Below are 27,360 nucleotides of genomic sequence, written 5' to 3' on the forward strand. Positions count from 1 at the left end.
TGGTCTAACGTACTTCAGTTCATATGGACCATATTGGTCTAATGTACTTCCAGCTCATCTAGACCTTGTTTGTATAATATACTTTCAATTCTTTTGGGCCTTGTTTGTTAGCTTTATCTAGTAAATGACTACTTCTCTATAGCATCCACTTCACCATCACAAGCTTCCCACACAGTTACATCCCTGACATTGTCTGTAGTAAAGAAATCATCATAACAGCACATATGCCAGTATTGACATGGCATGGTGGCCTACTTAGACCATATATGGATAACCCGCCACATGCATAACCCTGACACTAGCTAGAAAGATACACAGGAGTACAGCACCCTGTCCAATACTCTCTGTTCTGTTCCTTGTCCCTATTTACGACCATTGATTTGTGCACCAGCATCCTAATTAATTGTAAGATTTACGTGGCTACTGTTTTCTTGCACAGTGCTCCAGTTTAGTCAGCATATTATGTGTACTGTTTTTCACAAAGGGAATCAGCTGTTCAAGATTTTTGCTTGTTCATTCTTAAGTGGGGAGATTAAATAAATTATGGGGTGAAGTTGCCGAATCAAATTTCTTCAAAGTCTATACCAGGTGTCTCAAACACGCTGGCCACATGCAGCCCGCCAAGCCATATCCTGTAGCCCACAAAATGATTGGCATCACAAGGTGTCATTAGAGATTACAAAGGTGGTGCGGCCCTTTTTCCGTCTAAAATGTCCTCAGGGTAGATTGAGTTTGAGACCCCTGGTCTATACAGATATATCCATCCATAAGAAGTAAAATACAGCATTATTTTCAGTGTATGTATTTAATTTTATGTAGTCTTTAATTGGCATTGCATAGTCTTTCATTGGCACAAACATGTAACATGTCACTTACACCAGCCAAAGATCATAGATTCAGAATTACAAAAATGACTTCTGGATTATGCTGGAAACTGGAATGAGATCAAGCTTGATCTTTAAAGTATCAGGAATTCACAATAAAACGATGAAAGTAGGCCATAGCTTTTGCCCGATATTTTATCAGCAAGTTTTATATAATACTTGTACTGCTGGGTTTGACATCATAGCTTTGTCCAGCGTAAATTTAGTAGCCCGGGGTTGGTTTGACATGGTTGCTTTGTCATTACTAGATAAAACCTGGAAAGGGCACAATTATGTAAGTGTTTAAGATAAAGACTTCATATTTTCTGTACTCTGAATCATTTGATACAAAAATATGTTTAATAAAAATGTCATGATGTGTACTTCTCTGTGTGAAGTAAGAATGATAATCCAAACCAAGCATTCTAGTTGCCTATGGGCTTTTGGTACAAGACTTGATGCCTTGCCAGAATCAGCTTTCTAATTGCCCATGGGCTTCTGGTACAAGATTTGATGCTTTGCCAGGCCCTGTTCTAAATTGTTTGTATTTTCTGTGTTTTGATTATATTGTTGTTTAAATTGAATGGGGAATGAAGAAATAGTATATAATCAAATTACCGTACTAAGGTTTACATGAATCAGCTTTTTTAAGATAATGGCCAGTTTCTAACATTTCAGTCTATTTTCTTGTGCATTTCTACTTTCAGTACATCTAGCAATTCCAAAGCAAAGAGCAAGGCATCAGATCATTTCAGTTTCTCAGATGACAGTTCTTCAGATGGTTTGTATCTTGAATATATTTTCTTATATTTGTCCATAGAGTGTCAGACAAGGAGTTTATCCAACATTAGACTAGATTTTCTTAAGCATACCTTCCAGTACCTACATTGTATTGATCCGGTGGTCTAGTGGTTAGAGCTTCTGCATCAGATGCGGGTGGTTGTGTTCGATCCCTGGCTGAGTCATACCATAGACTTACAGAAAAGGTACTAACAGCTGCCTCGCTTGGCGCTCAGCATTAACACATTAAGCCCTGGAGGTGTTTGTCGTTTTCATCTGAAATTCAAGTAGTAAACACATTTTGAAAGCTATTTCTGAATACATCCGAAAACACCAACTTCCATGTGATCTTCCAATAACATACTGCCTAGTTGAGTTAGAAACATCGTTTTTCATTGGCTATTTGGCTTGCGTATAAGCAGAAGGGTAAAAGTTTTTTTTGCTTAACGGGCCCATTATTTTCATATCGAGACCACTCTTTATTCCAAATGCCCATCTTATCCTACTTTTTTGCAAAGGTTCATCTGTTTGCAGTTCATACTGGTTTGACTTAGATCTGAGACCAAAAAGTCTAAAATCCGGACACAAAATCTGATTCTGATCATGGGTGAATTTTGGGTAGAAAAAAATCGGGTCCAAAAAATGATGTTTATCCCTCTGTATTTTGTAGTGCAGCTAGAAATTCCAGAGTATTTGGCATCATTGTAGAGCTACATCTGTCTACCTTTCTATAATACCACCCACTTTAGGGTATCTTACATGACCTTGACGCTACAGAGCTCTGCAGTAGGTTACTACCTCCTGCCACTTAAACTCGTCACCACAGGTTAATGTGTTAAGAGGTTAGTATTAGGACTGGTCGGCCTGATGTCAGGATAATGTGACTGAGTGGGGCATCATGCTACATGTCTGCAGCATGATGCCCCAGTGCTAGACATCACTATAAACTGTCACATTGCAGACTACAGCAAGAATAATTATCAAACAACACATGCTTTCAGCATGCATATAATTTTTGCTTCAGATTTTGTTAATATCAAAAGAAACATGTGAAAAATACTTTTATAAAGATTGATAAGCTGAACAGTGATAAATTTTCCAACCCTCAGACTCCAAAGAAAGAGAAAGATAATGTTAGCTCTAAGGAGAAGGAGTCAATCACTGAAATTTGTTAGAAAATTTAAGAACGAGTGGAAAAGTGAACTGACAGTTATGTGATGTACATCCTTGATATCTGAGTAATATATAACCTTTACAGTTGTATGGGTATATTTTTTGCATATAAAATGATTTGATGAGATCATAATAGAATATGTTGAGAAGTTGAAAATATAATAAAGGATAAAATAATCCTCTGTCTGTTTCATATACAAAGTATACACACAGTAACACATAGTTATAAAGAGAAACACTTTCACAAAATTCAGATTGTTTGTTTCTTACAAAATACTGTACAATTATCTCATTATTCAGCACAAGACAAGAAATCTTAATCATCATTTGTTTCCACCAATAAAGAGGAATCACGTATGGGCTCATGACTGTTCAAAAGAATTGACACGAAATTTCAGTCTTGACTCTTGAGAATTTTGGAGTCAAGGGTCATCTGACTGAAATCTATTGAGCAGCCAGACATGTGGACATCTACCTATTTATACACGCTTACACTTGTACATGTGGATATCTACCTATCAATACACACTTACACTTGTACATATGGGTATCTACCTATCCATACACTTACACTTGTACATATGGGTATCTACCTATCCATACACTTACACTTGTACATATGGGTATCAACCTATCCATACACACTTACACTTGTACATATGGGTATCTATCTATCCATACACACTTACACTTGTACATATGGGTATCTACCTATCCATACACTTACACTTGTACATATGGATATCTACCTATCCATACACATTTACGCTTGTAGAGGTGGACTTAAACCTATTTATACACACTTACACTTGTATATGTGGACACCTACCTATCTACACAATTTATAATTGTACATATGGGTAGCTACCTATTTATACACATTTACACTTGTACATGTGGATATCAACCTAGCTATACCCATTTTAGAGCCTGTTATATATTGAAAAACTGGTTTGTTTCTGTGTTTGAAAGAAAGTACTTGCACTACTTGACATACATTGAACAGTTGTATTTAATGTCATACATCAATGCCTTTAAATGTTTGTACCAAGAAATTAAGCTGTTGCATGTATTAGGGCTGTTGACAGATGTGTAATAGCAGGGCTTTGCAATTTTTTTTTTTAACCACTAGTCCAGGACTAGTGGTTTCAGAAATTTCACTAGTCCCACCTTACTTTTCACTGGTCCCAAAATGGTAATCACTTGCCGAGATTTGATGGGACGTATGTACTTAATCCATAGAAAGAAAAAAATAAAATAAATAATATACAACATAATATTTCTTAAAAGAATTTAATTTTTGAAAAAGCATTGGTTGTTATACATTTGGCTTCTTCAGGTTCATGTATATATGTTTTATCTGATGGATTTGAAAATATGTCCATGTATATGTCTGCCACCTGTACCAGCACTAAGCCAGCAGTTGATAGCTGTATCTGGGTTAAAGTCCTCAAGCTCTGGTCCATTTGCAGAAATTTTCATTTGCATTTGTAAACTCTCTTGATTTAAGGAATTCCTTAAAGAAGTCTTGATTAAGTTCATTGAACTAAATCCTTGTTCACACTCAGAAATAGCTACCGCACACTCAGTATCCATCTCACGTTTTATCCCCCGAGTGGTCCAAAGTGCTCTTCGTTACGGATCACTGCCATCTCACCTCTGTCTGCATGGGTTCGAGACTAGGATTCGGCCAATGTGGGTATGTGAGAAAGCTTGCCAGTAGCTTCTCGTGGGTCACTGGTTCTTCCCAGGGTTTTCCCAGGTTCTTCCTCCACCATTAATTCTGGCCGCCATGCATAGCCTATCATGTGCTAAAAAATGGCATTAAACCCCACAACAACAACAACAACAACATTTTATCCCTCCATTTTCAAACAAATTTACATTTGCCAAATTGCCATTATTACCTTCCTTGCAAAAATAATTTAGCAAACTCATTTTATCCACAGAGTAACTATCAGCTTGCTTGACAACTACTTCTAAAGTGTTCATAACATCAATCTTCTTTTAAATACAAACTGAAACAGTTCATTAATTAGCGTAATTGTTTCACTTCAAACACAATATCGCACGTGGAAGTTAATCATCTGTATAATCAATTATTAATTAAAGAATCATTACTGTCATTTAATCAGTTCATAAAGGAAACCAACACTGACGTCGTTAAAGTACCTTTCATTAATTTAATTCCACTGACTCACTGGATTAAAATCATAGTGGGCCACTTGTTATGATCTAGATTGAGTAAACTCATTGCAGCAAAACCGCTTACAACTCTGCTAATTGATCATACTGGCTTTCTTTTGTTTGACGTGTTTTGATTTGCCGATAATTTGGTCGCTTAGCCGAATATGCAGTCAAGTGGTAACAGGATGTAAATGTATACACGAAGAGGGGTAGAATCAAGTATTCAGTACGCCCAGAGGGCATGATTGGCCAAGTAAAGGCAGATATGGTGATTAAAGTACAAAAATAAGGACTAGCCTGACTTTTTTAAAAAGCACTTGTCCTGGACTAGTAACATGGAAAATGTTACTTGTTCGACTTCAAAAATGGCTAGTCCAGGACGTCAGGCTATGGGATTTGCTCAGCCCTGAATAGGGCTTATTGATAGATGTGTAATAGGGCTTATTGATAGATATGTAATATGACTGATTGATATATGTGTATTAGGGCTGGTTGATAGATGTGTAATATGACTGATTTATAGATGTGTATTAGGGCTTATTGATAGATGTGTAATAGGGCTTATTGATAGATGTGTAATAGGGCTTATTGATAGATGTGTAATAGGGCTGGTTGATAGATGTGTAATATGACTGATTTATAGATGTGTATTAGGGCTTATTGATAGATGTGTAATAGGGCTGATTGATATATGTGTATTAGGGCTGGTTGATAGATGTGTAATAGGGCTTATTGATAGATGTGTAATAGGGCTTATTGATAGATGTGTAATAGGGCTGATTGATATATGTGTATTAGGGCTGGTTGATAGATGTGTAATATGACTGATTTATAGATGTGTATTAGGGCTTATTGATAGATGTGTAATAGGGCTGATTGATATATGTGTATTAGGGCTGGTTGATAGATGTGTAATAGGGCTTATTGATAGATGTGTAATAGGGCTTATTGATAGATGTGTAATAGGGCTGATTGATATATGTGTATTAGGGCTGGTTGATAGATGTGTAATATGACTGATTTATAGATGTGTATTAGGGCTGATTGATGGATGTAATAGGGCTTATTGATAGATGTGTAATAGGGCTTATTGATAGATGTGTAATGGGCTTATTGATAGATGTGTAATGGGATTGATACATGTGTAATGGGGCTTATTGATACATGTGTAATGGGCTTATTGATAGATGTGTAATGGGATTGATAGATGTGTAATATGGCTTATTGATATATGTGTAATAAGGCTTATTGATAGAGGTGTATTATGGCTGGCTGATGTATAATAGGGTTGATTAATAGATGTGTATTAGGGCTGATTGATGGATGTGTAATATGACTGGTTGATAGATGTGCATTATTGCTGATTGATAGATGTGTAATAGGGCTTATTGATAGAGGTGTATTATGGCAGGCTGATGTATAATAGGGCTGATTAATAGATGTGTGTTAGGGCTGATTAATAGATGTGTATTAGGGCTGATTGATAGATGTAATAGGGCTGGTTGATAGATGTGTAATATGACTGGTTGATAGATGTGCATTATGGCTGATTGATAGATGTGTAATAGGGCTGATTGATAGATGTGTATTAGGGCTGGTTGATAGATGTGTAATAGGGTTGATGGATGGATGTAATAGGGCTGGTTGATAGATGTGCATTAGGACTGATTGATACATGTGTATTAGGTTGATGTGTATTAAGGTTGGTTGACAGATGTGTATTAGGGCTGATTGATAGATGTATAATAGGGCAGGTTGATAGATGTGTAATAGGGCTTATTTATAGATGTGTGATAGGGCTGATGGATGGATGTAATAGGGCTGGTTGATAGATGTGCGTTAGGACTGGTTGATAGATGTGTATTAGGTTGATGTGTATTAAGGCTGGTTGACAGATGTGTATTAGGGCTGGTTGACAGTTGCATATTAGGTTGATGTTTAGTAGGGCTGATTGATAGATGTGCATTATGGCTGGTTGATAGATGTGTATTAGGGCTGATTGATAGATGTGTATTAGGGCTGGTTGATAGATGTGTATTAGGTTAATAGATGTGTATTAGGGCTGGTTGACAGCTGTGTATTAGGTTGATCGATGTGTATTAAGGCTGATTGATAGTTGTAAAATAGGGCTGGTTGACAGATGTGCATTAGGGCTGGTTGATGTGTAATAGGACTGGTTGATAGATGTGTAATTAGGTTGATGTGTAAGATGGCTGGTTGACAGATGTATATTAGAGATAGTTGCTGTGTATGATGGCTGGTTGATGGATGTGTATTAGAGATTGTTGATGTGTATGACAGCTGGTTGATAGATGTGTATTAGAGTCAGTTGATGTTTATGATGGCTGGTTGATAGATGTGTATTAGAGACAGTTGATGTTTATGATGGCTGGTTGATAGATATATTAAAAAGTTTATGGTTGATAGATGTATAAAAAGGTTTCTGTTTGACAGATGTGTATGACAGCTGGTTGATAGATGTGTATTATGGATGATTGATAAATGTATATTAGGGATGGTTGTTTGATTTGGATTAGGGACTGGTGATAGATGTGTATTAGGGATGGTTGTTAGATTTTAATTAAGGATTGGTGTTAGATGTATATTAGGGCTGATTGATAGATATGCATGGGAGCTATTCAGAATGTGTATTGTCTTTGTAGCTGGAGGTAGTACAAAAAGTGGGAGTAGAGACATGGAGGGCAACAAAAAAATGATTTATGGCAGATATTTGATTCTTTCATTTGCTGTAGAAAGACCACCTTGATATTAGCAAGATGGTGATGGCCAGTATTGGAGAGTAAATGTTTTTTATTCTTGCAGATCAAAAGACAGCAGTGAAACCAAAATCATCAGCAACAAATGTCAAACGAAAGAAAAGAGGACCAGGTAGCCATTCAATGTTCTGTCTTTTATTCTCATCAATTTAACTTTGCCATTAAATTTTAATCCAGGTTTTAACACCCTTTTCTAAAACAATTTTTGCTTTTATCAAGTATATTATGTAGATTACCATGGTAATATTAGTCAGGGGCTTTTGGTATGTTGTTAATACTAGTTTTAATTTAATTAGAATTCTCTTGAAACTTTATTTCATCATTGGCATGCAAAAGTTCTGCAATAGTTATGTCTGTGAAACAATTATCTGTTGTAACTGTGCGTTTTGGATTTTTAACATAGAATTAACAGTTGTTCAGTCAAATAGCTATCTGCAGTGAGTTTATAGTGATGTCTAGCACAGGGACATCAACCCACAGACATGTAGCATGATGTCCCACCCAGCCACATTATCCTGACACCAGGCTGACTAGTCCTAATACTAACTTCTTAATGCTGAGCACCTAACGAAGCAGCTGCTATTACTATTTTTGAGTCTTTGGTATGACTCGGCCGGGTTCAAACCCAAGACCTGCATCCGAGGTGGACGCTCTAACCACTAGACCACCGGAATGGTCCTGTTGTAACAGCAATTTTTTCCTTGGTTCCTTTCATCAGAATATTAAAGAAATCCACAATCTATTGAGTAGCTGCCTTACTCGGTTCCTTCCTTCAGTAAATTTGTCTGCTGTTTATACTCGTTTATAAGTCAAGTTCAATTGTAACCTGCACAAACCCAGATCTGCCATTGCACAATTGGCCAATGGGGCTGAGTCCCTGTAGTTTGCTAGGATTAGCCAGATAAACAAACACCATACATTCTGATCTGCTGTTCAGGGTTTGTGTTGTTTGCTGTCCAACTGGACTTGCCAAGCCTGTATAAATGGTTATTTACCTGTTTTTATAAAGGGCTCTTAAGGAACAGGTGATTGCTTAATAGAGGGGACCTATTGTATTCTGAAAGCATTCATGTCGTTCGGCAGGTTTTAGATCCACATCCATTATGTTATCATGCATCAGGGTTTGGAAACATTTAAAAAAAAGGAAAAAGGCTTAGAGACATGTTAATTTACTGCAGATTTCCTGGGTAACGATTTTGTAATTGGAAATGAAGATTTAAATAAGATTTAGAGACATTGATTAGCCATAGATTGAAATTTTAAGTTTGAATTCTTGAGAACAATATTTTGCTTTATTTTCACTGTCAGTTTCAGTGACTTCAAACAAAATGATCATTCCATTAGGTATTTATTTTATAGCCACCACTCCTGCAGCAAGTAGGTGCTTTTGTAAAATTAGAGGTCTCTCTTGAGGGGACAAAACAATTAACATATACTGTTTTGGAGTTATGCAGATTGACCATAAAAGAGATCGAGAGGGGTCTCAAGAGGAAGGCCAATATTTCTTCATTAGGGTTTGGTCCACTTGAAGTATAAGTATTGGTTTGTATGTGTATTTGCATGGTCTGGAGGCTATCCCACTCATATTCATAATGCATACCACTTTACCCCTTCTTTGCTAGTGGACTTAGCCTTTATATCAGCTCTGATGAAATGTCCAATAAATAGATTGTTCTTATTGAGCTCTACTTACTTCACTGAAGGTAGTTCCCCTTTTGTAAAATGGGTGCATACTGCACAGGTCATATGGTGTGATCATGACAGCATCTACATGGCGTCACATTTTACGTCATTTTATAAATGTGTTATGAACACTGGGAGAGATGGGACGTAAAATGACATTGCAATTTTTAGTTGCTAATTAGATCATAAGAAATATAAGGTTTTAATATCACAGGAAAGGTCATGTGAAAGGAAATGATAAAGACAGTAAAAGGTATGAGATGTTTGAAAATAATTAATTTACTATGCCAGATATCATCCATGCAAGCTTTCTGTTGTGTGATCTCAATAATTGTCATAGTGAAGAAATTAATAGACCGACATACCTTTTTCTTCGTGTATTTGATAAGAAGAGTAAACCTTTTAAGTTTTGTGTAATTTTTAAATACTTGCACAGCTATTATTTTATGGGAAATTAGTGGGCATAAAATTAGGACCCAATCACTCTCCATGGTGAGTAAGAGACCATTTACTTTAGTAGAATGTAACTGTTTACCATTTTGTTAAGTGCTGCAAACAACCAAAGATTATTTTTATGTGTCTTCTAGTGCTTTATTTTTCTGTGATTTAGTCCATGTAATAAATAATTGTTTTATTAAAATTCTTGCAACAGCAGGTATTCTCATTTCGATTATAGTAGAATTTTTCTGATTGGTTAATATGAGCCAATCATGCAGCTTGTTTCTCTTTGTCTTTGTATTTAGCTTTTTACTGGAAATGAGAGTGGTTGCTTGGACACTACTTTAAAAAAAATTAAATACTCCAACATTTCACAAGCATCAGTCTTAAAATATTTTCAGGAATGAATTTAAATTCTTGTTCCTTCACCATCCTATGATCGATAAGTTTCAGTATTCCTGGACAACCATTTATGAATATTTACAATATAAATATAAATGGCACTTACACTACAATTATTAATTATGTAAATAATTTAATTTGAGTATTTCAAAGTTATTGAAGAATTCCTTATGCCATAAGCATAGTTGATGCTGTAGGTGGATGCATTTGATCAATATAAACTGTACTATTAGTTCAGGTTCAACTGTTTCATGTGCAGTTTACTTGATTGCTGGGGCCCCGATTGGCCGAGTGGTCTAAAGTGTTCTCCGTTATGGATCACTGCCATCTCACCTCTGTCTGCGTGGGTTCAAGTCTCGGATTGGGCCAATGTGGGTATGTGAGAAAGCTTGCCAGTAGCTTCTCGTGGGTTGGTGGTTCTTTCTGGGGTTTTCCTGGGTTCTTCCTCCACCATTAATACCGGCCGCCATTTATAGCCTATCGTGTGCTGAAAAATGGCATTAAACCCCACAACAACAACAACAACAACTTGATTGCTAACATTATAGCACAAGTACATCATCACTAGTTATACCATATATTTTCACACAATAAGTTCGATTCAACTGCAACCTGCATAGACCTAGATTTGCCTCTGCATGATGCACTGGCAGCACAGGGTCTGTGCAGTTTGTTGAGAGTAACCATTAAAACAAACAGACCGTGATCTTCCAGTGCATGATGTAATAGCAAATCAGAATCCGTTTATACACAGTATTTGTGTTTGCCAGCAGGTTTAGGACCAAGAGATGGTAAGAAGAGAAAGCGGACCAAGAAAACTGACTCCGGTTCATCAGATGAGGAGGCATTGCCAGACGGTGTAGAGTGGTGTGAGGAGGAATACTGTGAAGCAGATGAGTGTAAAAAACCGAAGGGAAAGAAAGTTCAGTGGGTCAGTTGACATTGATGTTACTTATCTTGGGGCTTTAGGATATGTCATGCCTGTGTGTCCATACATTCACCTCTCCATAGGTACATCTCATCCAGGCTTGTTTGATGGAGATTTTCCAAATTTTATACGTTTAAATTTTGGACCCCTTCCTGGGAGGGGGTAAAAGTCATTTATATACCGATATTTGCAATTGCACCAAACTAACAATTTATAGCAAGAGAATAAATTCCACATGTAATGCTTTTTGAGTATGGCCTGTTCGTTATAATCTGGATGGTCAGAATCAAGAGGGGAGGAGAAATGTAATGGATTTGGGTTGTGAACTGTGGGTTATGGTCTGGATGGGGTGGTGATCAGAACTGAGAGAGAAAGAGAGATGTAATGGATTTGAGTCATGACCTGTGGGTTATGGTAAGGATGGGGTGGCGGTCAGAATCGAAGGGTAAGAGAGATGTAATGGATTTGGGGTATGGTTGGAATGGTCTGTGTGTGTAATTGCGAGAGTAAGTCTAATTGAGTTGTCTAGATGAAAGGAAAAGATTTTAAATATTGTATTTTGCAAGGACATAATCTGCTGTATCTCAAAAGTTTTCAGTGCAGGGACATCACAACAATTGATACCCCTCCAGTTTAATTTGTCTGCCAGGTGGGTGGGTATTCATACTTGTTTCTGCATAATGACGTTGTGGCAAGCAGCAACTTGGTATACATGTTCCCCTTAACTCAAGGAAGAATACTGTTGATATTGGGGTCTGTGGCTTCAAGGTCAGTGACAGGTTGCAAAAAATATAACTTGTCTATAAATTTCATTTCTGGACATCTTTTCTTTATGATTTCAGAATTGATTGAAATTTAATACATTTGTTTACCTTAGTCCCAAGAAAACTCAGTTTATTTGGAGAACAGTAGTTCCAAGTTGAAGGTTGCTGCAGCTACAAAAATCTCAGCATTATTTTATGCAGTATTAATAGTCAAGTTTCTATGGTTTAAATATGTCAGACTGCCACAATTTGCCAAAATTATAAATGGGATATAATTGCCCTTACATATTTTCATCCTTATCTATATAATTTGAATCACAACTATAAAAAATGCTATAATTTAGCCTTCATGCTTGTTTAAATCTATCAGTTACACTTGTGTGCATTTTCTTATCCTTTCTTACCATGTGAGATCTAATGGGATGGGCCAGCATCAGTTTGATCAGGTTATTATGTTCATTGAGTACCGACCAGCATCCTGAAATTTACAAGGTAAAATAAATGCTTGTAGCGCAAATGTTAAGTTCAACCACCACTCCTACACTTGTCAAGTAAATTAGTGTCAAGTGTGATTGTTGTCAAATCAGTCTTTGGCCTGGTGTACAGCCTGAATGTACCGAGCTCATTACTGACGATAAGAAAATATGTAGGGTCTCTTGTTAGTATTGACCAATCAGGAAAGGAAGGTTACGTTTGCCAACCCAATGAATAATCTAGAAACATACAAAAACAAAGTGTTTTAATAATGTTATGTATATTTGATTTGATTTAATTTATATCTATTTAATTGTTTGCTAGTTTAATTTTTTTTATTTCATTACATGCTGTTGTAATGTAATTTTATTTACTGGACTTGACATTTTCCAGAAATTCACTAATATTATAAACTTTGTATCTAATGCTGACCTGGTTCCTGACCTTGATTCAGAATCTGTATGAGTTGAAGTAAACAACCTTTTATTTTTATTTTTTCTCTCCCAGAGTAAAAATCATTGGTTTTAGTCAAAGCCATACTGGGAATACAATTACAGATAACATGTATCAATTAGAGTTTCCCAGCGGACTGACCCACATCTGGGCATCTGTTTTGAGCATTAGCTAGATTCATTATTGATGTATTGAGAATATTTATTATTCTTGCCTTAACACTGGAGACATCCAGGTGTTTTATATTGTGACCAATCTGAGTTTAATTTTTAATTTTTCTTAAATTATTTGGATTTTAAGAGATTTCTTTGCCGTGGAAATACTTGTGCTCTAAATTAATTTGTTGACAAGGACAGTTAATTTGTTGACAAGGACAGTTATGATCGAATTTTACACAGAATTCAAACACTGGAATATTATTTTCTTTGATTCAACAAAGAACTGTTGACACATGAGGATGACACTGATCACAGCATATGTCATTGCCTTCCAATTTGGATTTCATCAGGATTCAAACTCATTTTCATTAGGACTTTCTATTATTAGGACATCTATTTTTTAATTGGATTATTTTTGGAGTGTATTCGTAAAACTGTAAATTCTTTTTCTCATTTTTACCTTGTTTTTCTAGGGAAATAAATTATTTGTTAAATTTTACAAAGCTTGTTGTCTTCACGCTTTTCTTGTTGCGTTTTGAAAGAGCCTAAGTGTAACAAAAACCGTTCAGTGCATTGTGCAGTGATTATTGTAAACGTGGAAGTATTTGCAAGGTGTACAACTACCACCAAATGGCAGAAATTAGATGATGACAAGAGAGAGCATGGTTGCAAATATGAACAAGAGAAAGAAACTAAGAATGTATCTAATATGTTGGGCAAATAAATACAAATGACTTGGGTACAACCCATTAAAGGCTGTGATGTGCACTTTCTGCACTGAGTATTCAGAGAAATACGAAAGTGAGCACGTTACTCCATTTGTTGATGATAACTGCCATGTTGAAGTCTATTTTACATGGGTGTTCTTAATTTGTTGAGGATATCCAGATACCATTTCACTCAGAAAATAGTCCAGATATCATCTCATTCAGAAAATAGTCCAGATATCATCTCACTCAGAAAATAGTCCAGATATTATCCCACTCAGAAAATAGTCCAGATATCATCTCACTCAGAAAATAGTCCAAATATCATCTCGCATAGAAAAGTGTCTGGATATCATCTAATTAAGAAAAATGTACCATTTGTCTGTACTTATTAATATAGCTTTTTCTGTTTGACAGCAAGTAAATACACATTGATAATTGAAAAGCTTTTGTCTATTTTTACAGGTCCAGTGTGATGATTGTGACAAATGGTATCATACAGTCTGTGTTGGCACCAGTTATGACAAGGTCAAGGACACTGACATCCATTTCAATTGTGGCTTTTGTGAATAAATTAGCCCACATTTATCTTGTTAAGATTAGATCATCAAACTTTTCCAATGTCCGGAATGAGATTTCTTTTTAACTTTGAATTCATGTGATACTTATTATGAAATGGTTCCTTTCCTCAAGAGTTACGCTTGAATCATAACGATATACTCTGTAATGAACTCAAGCGTTACACTTGAATCATAATGATATACTCTGTAATGAACTCAAGAGTTACACTTGAATCAGAACTCAGTAATGAAATCAAGAGTTATACTTGAATCAGAACTCTAATGAAATCAAGAGTTCCACTTGAATCGTAACTCTGTAATGAAATCAAGAGTTACATTTTACTCATGACACTGTACTGTATAATGAATTCAAGAGTAACACTTGAATCACAACTGTATACTATTTAATGAACTCAAAGGCTACAATTTGTGAAATCACATTATATTTGTGTGTGTTTGATCCATTGGATTTTACACTGTATTACTGGCTATTGAGTTGTTCACCCTGAATTGCCACTGGTGGGCAGGAACATTACCCCACCCCAATCGTGCTGAAATCTGTAGATGCAAGATGATGCGTCTAAGGAATGATTCATCTCTTAATGTATTGTATGTCTTGGTGGAAGTTAATTGTATTTTTAGCAGATTGTTGTATTGTTTTGAGAGAAAGTTAAAATGTTTACTTTGCATTTTGTTTCTAAATAGCTGATGATGAAATTTTGGCTTCAAGTACTGTGCAGAATTCAGACTATTGTATGAGGTAGTTGTTGTTTTTTGTCATGCTCTGACATGTAGAATCATTGTTAAATATTGTACGAATACACTTTGAGTTGTGAATATTTTAAGTCTAGTCCATAGGATATTGAATGATCATTTCTCGTTGTTGTTGTCATCGTCATTCTGATTTGTTGACATTGCCAGAAATATTCACATAATCTAGCACAATCTGAAATGCAGACTACTTATTGAATTTATTGTTGCTGAACTTTTGTTCGATAAGTGAAAAATTCCATACTTGGTGAGAAAGTTGAAGGAATCAGCTATTGCGATGTCAGACTTTACTTGTCAGGGTGAAGTTGAAAATTTTGCTGGGCAAGTAAAATTCTCTTTCGGTTGCCCAGAACTGTATGTAGAATATTAAGGAATATTCCGTATTATTCTGGTATCATCTTGACAATTTAGATTCCTGGCATTCCATGTAGAGTATTTGGGTTGGAAATAATGCAACATTAGAACCTATATCAAAAGACACACTCTTTTCTGCCCAAAAAATCATGGTCTCTTGACTGATTATAACACTATAATCAATGATAATCTGGTCATTCAAGAGAGGTGGTCTTTCTTAGAAGAGGTCTTTCAACACGGTTTTACTGTACATTATTCATTGGAACTCTGTTTAACCCTGACCCTCTTTATTAAAATGTCTCAGTAACTGCAGTTTCTGGGAATTATTTGGCTTAGTTTGGTTGATGAGTTTAATGCTATTTTTCAGTATATGATAGGCTATATATGGTTGCCAGTACATTAGTGGAGGAAGATCTGGGGAAGACTCTGAAATGAACCACTAATCCATGGGAGGGTGTGTGTGATTTAGATTTTTTACATAGCTTTATTTTAAAGAATCAGTCATGTCACAACGCTGTCTGCATTGTGGCAGTTTATAATTATGTCTAGCACAGGGGCATCATGCTGCAAACAGGTAGCATCTTGTCCCATCCAGTCACATTATCCTGGCACCAGGCTGCTTGTCCTAACACTAACCTCTTATGCTGAGCACAAGCAAGGCAGCAGCTAGTACCATTTTTATTAGTCTTTGGTATGACTCAGCCGGTGTTAGAACCAGCGACCTCCCACATCCGATGTGGATGCCCTAACCATGTAGCCCACCGGAGTGGTGCTAACCCATGGGAAGCTTTCTCACATGCTCAAGTTGGCCAAGCCAAGACTTGAATCCACATGGAAAGAGGTTAGACGTGAGTGATCAATAGAGATGACCACTTGGCCACCTAGATCCTTTTAGACCACTCAGCCACCTAGATCCACATCAAACCACTTGGCCACCTAGATCCACTTAAATCACTTGGCCACCTAAATCCACTTAGACCACCTGGTCACCTAGATCCATTTAAACCACTCGGCCACCTAGATCCACATCTGGGAAGCAGTCTTCATCATTGTTAAAGCAATTCAGTAATCTGAGCTGCATTCACTAAAGGTAGCTTAATGTACAGGTTGCACTGAAGTAAATTTGTCACTATTGAATGGCATGTCTGCATTTAAGGTATCAAATCAATTGGATTAACGTCAGATCTCCACAATGCAATGTATCGATGGAAACCAATAAGAATGTTATGTTCTGTTGACCAATCAAATCATAATTTTCAAAGTTTGAAAATGACTGTTGACCAATCAAATCATAATTTTCAAAGTTTAAAAATGACATATCATTCAGAACATATCATTACTAACGATAACTCTCCACAACATGAACTTGTAACACCTTTGTCTTGTATGCTACTCAATGTAAATGAACTGGGAATTCCACAACATGAACTTGTAACACCTTTGTCTTGTATGCTACTCAGTGTAAATGAACTGGGAATTCCAGAGGTCATCAAAACCTGACACTAATGTCACTGTCAGACCTCTGTGTAGGACTTTAGATCTGATTTTAATCGAATTGGCATCAAGTTGACTTGTCATTAAATTCTCTGGTGTTTAACTTGTCCTCTTCAAAGATTAATCAGTAAATTAATTGTCCGAGAAAACATGTTTAATTCATATCATTGACTAAATAGGTCCAATTATGTATCAGGTGCAGAGACATTAACTAGTCTGTATTTTGTGCAATTGTTAGGAAAACTTCCTTACTCAACATCATATGGTTGACATTCGGAAAATTCTAAATTTTGTTTACTTATCTGCAGGCATATGACATTTAAGGTAAATTAACCACATATCTCAGCTCTGCAGGCCTCAGTTTACAAGTCTCATTTCGACAAGTTTTTCAGTATGTGAACCTCAGCTTACACGTCTTATTTTTCAGTATGACAAAAACAAAATTTGCACGCATTGCTTACAGCAGTCCGTCTCACTCAACAGTTTGCTTTGACCAGCTGGTACTATTCTATACAGTAAGAATAATATGCAATCACTGCATCTAACGCTGGCTTGTATAACTATCTTGAATCCTTATAATTTGTATAAATGGGGAGGCATTGAGTATCTAGATTATAGTTCCAGTTGTGTGCTATATTAAACTTGCATTCTTGACACAGTTCTTTATGTGTAAGCAGGGCTGCAGATGGCCAAGTGGCAAAACCAATCACTGCCATCTCACCTCTGTCTGTGGGGGTCGTGTCTCAGGCTCAGCCAATTTGGGTATGTTAGAAACTGCCAGTAGTTTCTTGTGAGGCAGTGGTTCTCACCAAGGTTTTGCCTGGCTTCTTTCTGCACCTGTTATACTGGCCGCCATGTATAGTCTGTCCTGCACTAAGAAATGGTGTTAAACCCAAAACAACAACATTATGTATGGGCATCACACAGGGTTCATTTGGTCTTTGACAGTTTGGGAAAAATGAGGTAGCATTTTCAAGGCCTTTAAAGTTTGGGAAAATCAAGCAGATTACCCTGAGGTCTTTAAAACTCTTTGAAAATTGAAATAAACTCAGACATTTTAATTTCTTTCCATAATCACAAACAAAATTGTCCAAGGTTGTTAATTCGGATGTAGTTTTCCTGATTTCTTTCTTTTGATGACCTGTTTCATTTCATCATTTAGCAATATTATAGTATTTTGCATACATTGTTTTCTCATATGACATAACTTGTATACAAAATGTTAGTGAAAATAGGTCTTGGAAATCTATGTTTGTGGACTTTGAAAGTTTGGGAAAAGTCTTTGAATGTATCGTTCAGAATTCGGTATGAACCTTGATCTCAACATGTACTCCATCAGACTGTCTTGCATTAAATTTGAAATTCTGCATTTATCCTGCACAATTTTAAATGGTATGAGAGGAAATGGATTGCATGAACTTTATATTTGCAAGGATGGATGATCATTCTAGGGTCTCATATGAATGGCACACAGACGTAGATTCCATGTTGGCTTAATGCTTGGTTTTATCATCCAGATCTTTGAAGTTGAAATGTTCTATATGGCCATTACTGTTAGCATTACTGGCCAGAAGACCTTATAAGACCGTCTGTTTTCCATCCATCTGTTAACACAAATTTTATTCTGACTATTCATCTTAAACTACTTTGAGAACTACCATGAAACTTTATACATACACCCCCCGCCCCAGCTGAGTTGGTCCTAAATGAAGATCTTGTTATTGCTACTGAACTTAAATGCAAAGTTATTTTGACATGAGTTCTTATGGTGTCTAGATGGTCAGAAGGAAAGTGGCCTACTTTAAGATATTGTTATCTCTACATCACCCCAAATAGATTGTTATATCAACATGGGGTTTTACCATTTGACTTCTAATGATACTTTATTGTCCTAATGAAAATGGTGCCAGTAGTAGAATCAGTAACATTGCTGCCACAACGGCTGTCTTGAAAATCTTGCTGTGACTGCTACTTTGGAATGGATAGACATATTGACATAGATTTCCACGAAAAGGCTTCCAATTATGTCTACTCAGTTCTAAATGATATTCAGTAAGCCCTGCCACAGCAGCTAATTGGAAATTCTTGTTATTTTTGAAGATTATCAGAGATGACCCTGTAGAGCATCAGACCATTCAAGGGACTCTTGTTTAATTGAATGGATATTTAATGTAATGGAGCCAATTTAGATATAAAGTACTTAAATGACCATTGAAATCATCTTGGGACTCTTGTTTAATTGAATGGATATTTAATGTGATGGAGCCAATTTAGATATAAAGTACGTACATGACCATTGAAATCATCAAGGGACTTGTTTAATTGAATGGATATTTAATGTGATGTAGCCAGTTTAAATATAAAGTACTTACATGACCACTGAAATCATCAAGTGGACACCAAATTTGCCCCTGAATATATGCACGTATTCTACCATAAAAGGGTTTTACTGAGGAGTTTTCCATTCCTTGTTCTAATTCAACAATATGACATCATTAGCATTCTCTTTCATTATTTCCACTTGTTTTCTGTATTTCTTTTTCTTTTCAAAATAATAAAATTAATAAAGGTTGGACTTTGTTGAAAAATTGTGCATTTCTGTTGATAAGTTCCCAAAACATTTTTATCCAACTAAAAAAATCTTGATTACATTTGCAACTTAAAGGAAAACAGTCTGCACATGGCATAAAAAAGCACCTGGAATTTTCTATTTCCTGATTTGTTGGTGTCATTGAAATGAACTACCATATGACAATTTTGATTTCTAATAATGATTTTTTAGTGACTGCTAGTGCCATCATAGAAATTACATAAAGTCATTTACAAAAAAGACATTTGTATATCGAGAGAAACCATTCAGACTTAGTCATGCTACACTGCTTTATTCGGTGATTTCCCAAAAACTTTGAGATCTAATTGCATCATACCTTTTATTTGATAGCATTAGGTTCATTTCACAAAATACGGGGCCCTGAGTGGTCTAAAGCGCTATCCAATACGGATCACTGCCATCTCACCTCTGTCTGCGTTGGTTCAAGTCTAGGAATCGGCCAATGTGAGTATGTGAGAAAGCTTGCCAGTAGCTTCTCATGGTTCAGTAGTTCTTCCTGGGGTTTTCCCGGGTTCTTCCTCCACCATTAATACTGGCCGCCATGCATATGATATCATGTGCTGAAAAATGGCGTTAAACCCCACAACAACAACATTTCACAAAATACAAATGAACAGAGGGTTTTATTGGAACAAACCTTTTCCACATTCACTTAAATAAAACTCTGCCAGAGTTAGTGACAAGTAGATAAGTCAGCTGATTAATTTAGTAATTGTTCATCTATACATTTTTAAGTTTTAGAGAATTTCAGCTTTTCTGAGAAAAGTATTTAGATTTGCTAATTTTGCTAATTCAGTACTACATTATTATAATGCTGTCCTGGGGGCCGTAAAGTATACCGCCTTGTATTCAAGCACTTGCTATAACTTTACCACCACTCATTGAACTTGGATCCATTAGCAAACATTATTACAGAACTTTGTTATAAAAAGGGTCTTTATAGTGAATGAATGCTGTGATTCCTGTATGAGCTTCATAGTAAACAGTGTTTTATCACTTAATTTTGCAAGATGTGTTGGTTTCATTTACAAATGACTTCATGGTAGTTTAAATGTCCAGTTGACCATGCATGAAACTGTAAATGGAGTCTTGATCCAACTTGTGACAATTTTATAATAAAAATGTTGTAAACAGGCAGACTATTTTAAAAAAGGTTGGGTATCTGTTAAACTGTACTTAGCTTTAGTGAAATTATTTAGAATAGCAACATGAAAGATTAGTTGAAACTATGCATATCTTGAAATATTTTCTTAATTCTACAATCAGTGACCAGGAGAGCTTATGGGATAGTCTGTTGTCTGCCTTCTGTTTGTTTATACCATTTTGTTATGGTAACTCCTCCGAAACTACTTGGAGGATATTACTAAGAAACTTTACATACACATTAATCCCATGGTCCTACATGGTGCTACTTGGATATCCATTATACCTGCCATAGTGTCGGTCTTGAAAATCACTACTCCTCCTCACTGGATGATGATTTCAACATGGGGTTTTCAACATGGGGATTTTCTCAGAAAGGCATCATATGATGTCTGGTTAATTCTCAATGAAAATGGTGCCAATCAGATGCCCAGTATGACTGTCATGGTAGTTATCTTGAAAATCTTATTATTGCTAAATGGATGATCATGTTGACTTGGAGTTTTCACTATAAGACTTTTTATGATGTCTTGTTGGCCCTAAATGATTATGCTGGTGCTCAGACATCCAATATAGCCACCACAGTAGCCATCTTGAAAATCTTGTTATCACTACTTGAATGAATGATCATATCAGCATGAGGTTTTCGCTAAAAGGTTTCTTATGGTGTCTAGCGGGTCCTTAATGATATTAGTGCCTATATGGCCACCACAGTAGTCATCTTGAAATTCTTGTTTTCAGATTTCTTCTATATACTGTGCAAGTCATATCAATATTTGTGCTTTGCTAAGACTTGTGATGTCTAGTTTGGCCCTAAATGGAAATGGTACCAATGTAATATACCCACTGTGACAACCATCTTGGAAATCTTGTTTTTGTTACTCCTTCAAAGTCATTATATCTTGTCGGTTCTAAATTAAATGGTGCCGATCTGATATCCAATATCCACCAATGGTGGCCATCTTGAAATTCTTGTTATTGCTACTTTACTTAAATAGAAAGTCATTTAGACTAGCATTTTTATCAGACGAGTTCTTATGGTGTCTAGTTGGTCCTAAATGAAAATAAAGCAAACTTAACATGAATATGGCCATCTTGAAAATATTGTTCTCACTACACCATGCAAATGGATAGCCATATCAATATGGGGTTTTACCTGAAGATTTCTAAAGAACCTTGTAGGTTATACAACCACTACATGCACTGCAGTAATTAATTTTAAAAATCTCGTTATAACTGAAGAAAATTAGGTGGTTTCAATGCTTGACAATCAATTTTCTGCCAGTAGAGTCAACCCCTTTAAGGGACTCTACATTTTATCTCAAATAGAATTGATTAATTAAAATTAATTAACATGAAATTTGCTCAAAGGTTTAATGTGAGTTGTCCTATTACTATTTTTGTATCGGTGTACGAGCATCACTCCGTACTCAACGGTATAACCAAATGGGGTATATCAGTATTTTATGGCAATATCATGTATTATATTGTTGACCAGCTTTTACAATACACGGTGACTTAATGCAATATCAAAACTTGTATTATTTATCTAGGAATCTCGATACTTAAATATCATTTTTGCTCTTTTATTTTATTCTTCTGATTGTATTAGTTATGACAACTTGTTAATATGCACATTTGTTCAAGTGGTTAGAGGGCAAATACATTACTTCCTCATTATAAAGCTGTCCATGGGAGTTGGTGTACTCCCTTATAGTGAGACTGCCTTGCAATGAGGCACTTGATACAACACTCCTTCATTATAATGCTGTCCAAAGGAGTCTTACATGCTGTCCATGGGAGTCGTAGAGTTAGTACTCCCACATTATAATGCTGCCCATGGTAGTCTTAGAGTGTAGTACTTTCTCAGTACAATGCTGTCAGTGGGAGTTGTAGAGTGTAGTACTCATTACAGTGCTGTCATTGGGAGTTGTAGAGTGTAGTACATGTACTCATTATGGTGCTGTCGGTGGGAGTCATAGAGTGTAGTACTTTCTCATTACAATGCTGTCAGTGGGAGTCACAGTGTGTAGTACTTATTACAATGCTGTCAGTAGGAGTTGTAGAGTGTAGTACTCATTGTGGTGCTGTCAATGGGAGTCACAGAGCATAGTACTTGATCATTACAACTCTGTCAGTGGAAGTCATAGAGTGTAGTACTCTATCATTACAATGCTATGGGAGTCATAGAGTATAGTACTTCCTCATTATGATGCTGTAAATGGGAGTCATAGAGTATAGTATTTGATCATTACAATGCTGTCAGTGGAAGTCATAGAGTGTAGTACTCTATCATTACAATGTTATGGGAGTCATAGAGCATAGTATTTGATCATTACAGTGCTGTCAGAGTCAGAAAGTGTAGTGTTCTGCATGGGTACCAAAGCTTACCACAGGATAGTGCAATTGCCATGTAATAAAGTAAAAATGTGCCGGATGTGGCCCATGAATAGTAGGTTGTATATTATAACATGTAAACCATAGAAAATAGTACCTTATAATGGGACAGCCATATATCAAGTACACTGTGCATATTATTTTACTACCTTGTAATGAAATGGGATCCATGACTGTATTTGCCCTTTTATGGAAACTGTGTAAAAATGACTTAATAGTGAGGGAATTCTGCACAAAGATAGTAATAACTTGTAATGGCAATGTCAAGCTCTATACATTTTCCAAATTAAAACAGATTTATTTCATCTTATGAAGCCTTTCGCATTGGAACCTTTGTATTGTTATATGTCTCGTATTAAAACATCATTGGTGATACACATCTATAATACTCAGAAAGACTTTGTTACATTTGTTCTCTGTGTTTCGTATCACTGTAGATGCAATGCAGTCTTATTAAACTTTTAGTTTCTCTTTCTTCAGTTTGATTCAGAAATTTAGTCTGATTGTTTAAATATTTTGGTATATGTGGTCCATTGTAGTTCTGTCACATTATAATCTATTTTCTTCATGTACAACATACATCGTTATGTAGCAGGTGTTAAATGTATTATATTTGCTTAAATTCTGAATATCATCGTGATGAGTACATATTTATACTATGTGCAAATTTAAACTAACATACATTTTTAGAATCTTAATCACAAATTCTATTTTATTGTTGAATTGAATCCTGTTGGTGTACATCACACACCTTGCTGCCTCTGTCATATTGTTGAATAGAAGTCAGTCAGTGTACATCACACACCTGCTGTATTGTCGAATAGATTGTACAGCACACGCCTTGCTGCCTCTATTGTATCGTAATTTTAGTGATGAAAGCATGCTCTTCATGGTGAGATTACTGATAAAGTTATCAAAAGGAATAATTTCTTGAAGAAAGATATACAGTTTTCCCTCATTATAATGCATTCATTACAACAGTTTCAGGTATTACACAAGATTGATATGGACCTTGTGACCAAAATTAAAGTATTGTACTTGAATTTGTCTTTCAAATATGTGTAAAAAGATACAAAGAAGCTGTGTATTAGTATTTCCTTTTAAAATTATATTTGAAAATATTAAATGTACAAATATCATGAAGAGAAAAAATATATTTAATTCACATCAAGTTAACATATTAACATACTACATGTATGCAGGCAGGGAGGGAAAACAAAGTGCCACTTACACAGTCAGTATAAGATAGTGTGTATAGATGTACAACATGATGATGAGGTAGAACTGTATTTTGCAAGCTGCTTGTATGTAATGATTAATAGAATCCATAACATGCATTAATATCGGTTAGGGAAATTCCATCCAAGGGTGATATTCAAAATTTTAATCCTGATGGTTTGAATTTTCTTTTCGAACACTGATCCATAATGAAATATTTTTCACATTGGTGAATGAAAAATGAGGGTCGAACATAGAAAAGCATATTATGAATACTGATGTAAACTTAAAATTATGTTTAAACACAAATCAGCACTTGAAGAATAGTGGTCAAGACATATTGTGTAATGGCAATACACAGCATACATACATATTGTGTACTAAAGATAACAAATGTGAACAGGTAAAATATGGAAAGTCTGGTCTTAGCCCTAGTATCAGACGAGACTAAATCATTTTATGGCATGACTACTGTGTTATGTATCTTAATATATCTGATTGATAACTTTTATATATGTAATATCTTATAACACCTTATGACATAACAAATGACATCATAATGTCATGCACATGAAAGGCGTGATGATCGAGGCATGTGAATTTGTTTCCAAGTCATTTATTTCTTTACACTATTCAGCAATTTGGTCAAATAAAATCAGTATTTTTCATCACCTTTTAAATAGAATCATACATTTGTGCTCACTGCAAATGAACTATATCAAACTCCTAAAATAACTTCAAAAATCTTTTACTTGCCAAGGCTTGAAATTGTTTCAAAATTTCATTTAAATGAGCACTCATATTAAGTTATATAGTCCTAGATTCAACTTTAATGTTTAATCAATGTTCCTTTTAATGATGATAAATTTTAAAAAAGTATTTTAAAGCTCAATACTTGTCTACCTAATCTGTACATGCAGCTAGGTCAGCAAGTGTGAAATGTAATGTTGATGAAATACTTCACATTTTCACAGTTGCTTCACATTTTAGGATGTTTATATGTTACAGTTAAAGTTTATCATGATTATTGTGATTAATGCTCAAGTGATGATGGAAATTATGAAGTTTCTGTCACTTTGTGTGTGCAATGATTGCAGTAGAAGGTCATGTGATGAGAGTAGTCATGTGATGAAAGATAGTAGTCATGTGATGAGAGTAGTCATGTGATGAAAGATAGTCATGTGATGAAAGATAGTCATGTGATGAGGTAGTCATGTGATGAAAGATAGTAGTCATGTGATAAAGAAAGTAGTCATGTGATGAAAGAGGTACCCTATTGTTGATCTAAATTGTAGAATATGATCCTACACATGTAGGAATGTGAGAAAAACTGTATTTGCATGATTAGTTAAATGTTTCAGACAGTCACCCAGCTTTAATTATTTATGTAATTTCTATTGTACCCTTCTACAGAACAAAAAACTTTGTACTTTATATAGAATTAAATCATTACGTTTGAATGTTTAGCCTTTCATATAAATGCTGCAATGAATATCTTGGAATACTAGTGGTAAATTGTTTTCTGTCAAGGTTTAGATAGATAGTAAGAAAGGTCTTGACTCTACCACATGAACTTATGCCATGACCAGTTGTCTGCTTAGTGTCCATTGTCTCAACTTTATTATTGCTACTCCTAACCCATTTAGATGCTTGCCATAAAACCTTGAAGGTACGTTGATCCCCAGTTGGATCTGAATGAAAATAGTTTTCCTGGGACATCCAGTATGGCTACCATGGTGGCCATCTTGAAAATATTCTTCATTATTGTATTCTCAATGTGTACCATAGACTATTTTGCCTTATAGTAGGACAACCACATGATGCATATAATTTTACTGTCATTTAATTAATGACCATACATGCCTTGCATCAGAAACATCTTATGCCGAGACAGCATTTTACTTCTAATGATGATGGTCCTCAGTGAAAGTGGTGATATAACATCCAATATGGCTACCACACCATCTACCAAATCCTATTTCAGCTTCATAGCAGATGGTGATATTGACACGAAAAGACATCTTATGATTGGTTGCTTATTGTGCTTTTCTGACACAATATGGCCACCATGGCAGTTCTTGAAATATTTTTATTGGTTCCTAATGAAAATCCTGCAGATCTGACCACAAACATATCTGCCTTTTATGAAGACATCTTTGAATACCAGACCCAGTTGACCTGGAGGTCAGGTCAAAGGTCATTGCTTCTTATTTATACTTAATTGAGTTTAAAAAACATGATACATGTACAAGGGAATTTGTATGAGACTTTGTATTTAGTTGCATTCCAATAAACACGTTTATATTCTGCCTCTGAAATTGGTTTTAAGGTCAGAGGTTGGGTTTTATATTCATGATATCAAACACAGGGTCAAAGGATATGACAGAATTGAGATATGCAAGAAAATATTTTTGATACCAAATTTGGTATGTTGGAGTTTCTTACGAATAACAGATGGTTTAAGTACTCGGCAGTTAAAAAAGAATAATAGGACAAAAGAAATTTACATATCTTGGATTCCTGGAAGTTTGTTTCGTCCAGGTTAGGAGCAATCCCTGCTAGGGACTATTGTTTTTTCAACATTTAATGTGGTTTTAAAAGTGCTACATTTTTCAGTGATGTGCTAAAGTATGGCTTCATTTGTGCTTGGTTATTATTTACTAGGAATTTGTGTAGGACATTGTACTTTAATTTTTATGCTAAACATGAAGAAAAAAATGTAGTTGAATATTACCCTGATTATGCCGTAGAGATGCATCTTTTTTTATTTGTAATGACATTCCTTCCTTCCATTTCCACATTTATATATCAACACGCCATCAAACAATTTGTCACTCGAACCCTACCAAATACCAAAACAAGAAGTTAGTTCAGGAAATTGTAATTTTATATCAATTCACATTTAATCACATTCAGTTATGTATGCAGGTTGTAGTGTTAACATTATTTGCACACTTTAGATGTATTTAGAACAGTAACCAAAGTGTTTTTAATGTCATTTTGAATATTAATATGACAGCTTTAA

The 27,360-nt window shown here is 35.5% G+C and overlaps 1 protein-coding gene across 2 annotated transcripts in view; it reads left to right on the plus strand.

Moving 5' to 3' along the window:
• The window catches only part of LOC149782441 (uncharacterized), a 44,465-nt gene extending 18,669 nt beyond the window's left edge, over positions 1-25,796 (plus strand). The window contains exons 5-8 of one of the 2 annotated variants that reach the window (XM_089933851.1): positions 1,571-1,644; positions 7,827-7,892; positions 11,074-11,234; positions 14,253-25,796. In XM_089933851.1, the coding sequence (XP_089789977.1) occupies positions 1,571-1,644; positions 7,827-7,892; positions 11,074-11,234; positions 14,253-14,360 (409 nt within the window). In that variant the 3' untranslated portion in view covers positions 14,361-25,796. The remainder of the gene's footprint in view (positions 1-1,570; positions 1,645-7,826; positions 7,893-11,073; positions 11,235-14,252) is intronic. The other variant, XM_089933852.1, reaches the window with a different exon arrangement.
• The last annotated feature ends 1,564 nt before the right edge of the window (positions 25,797-27,360 follow it).

This window comes from Sinohyriopsis cumingii, chromosome 15 (genome assembly GCF_028554795.1).
Source record: "Sinohyriopsis cumingii isolate HCF-2022 chromosome 15, ASM2855479v2, whole genome shotgun sequence".
In the NCBI taxonomy this organism is placed as follows: domain Eukaryota; kingdom Metazoa; phylum Mollusca; class Bivalvia; order Unionida; family Unionidae; genus Sinohyriopsis; species Sinohyriopsis cumingii.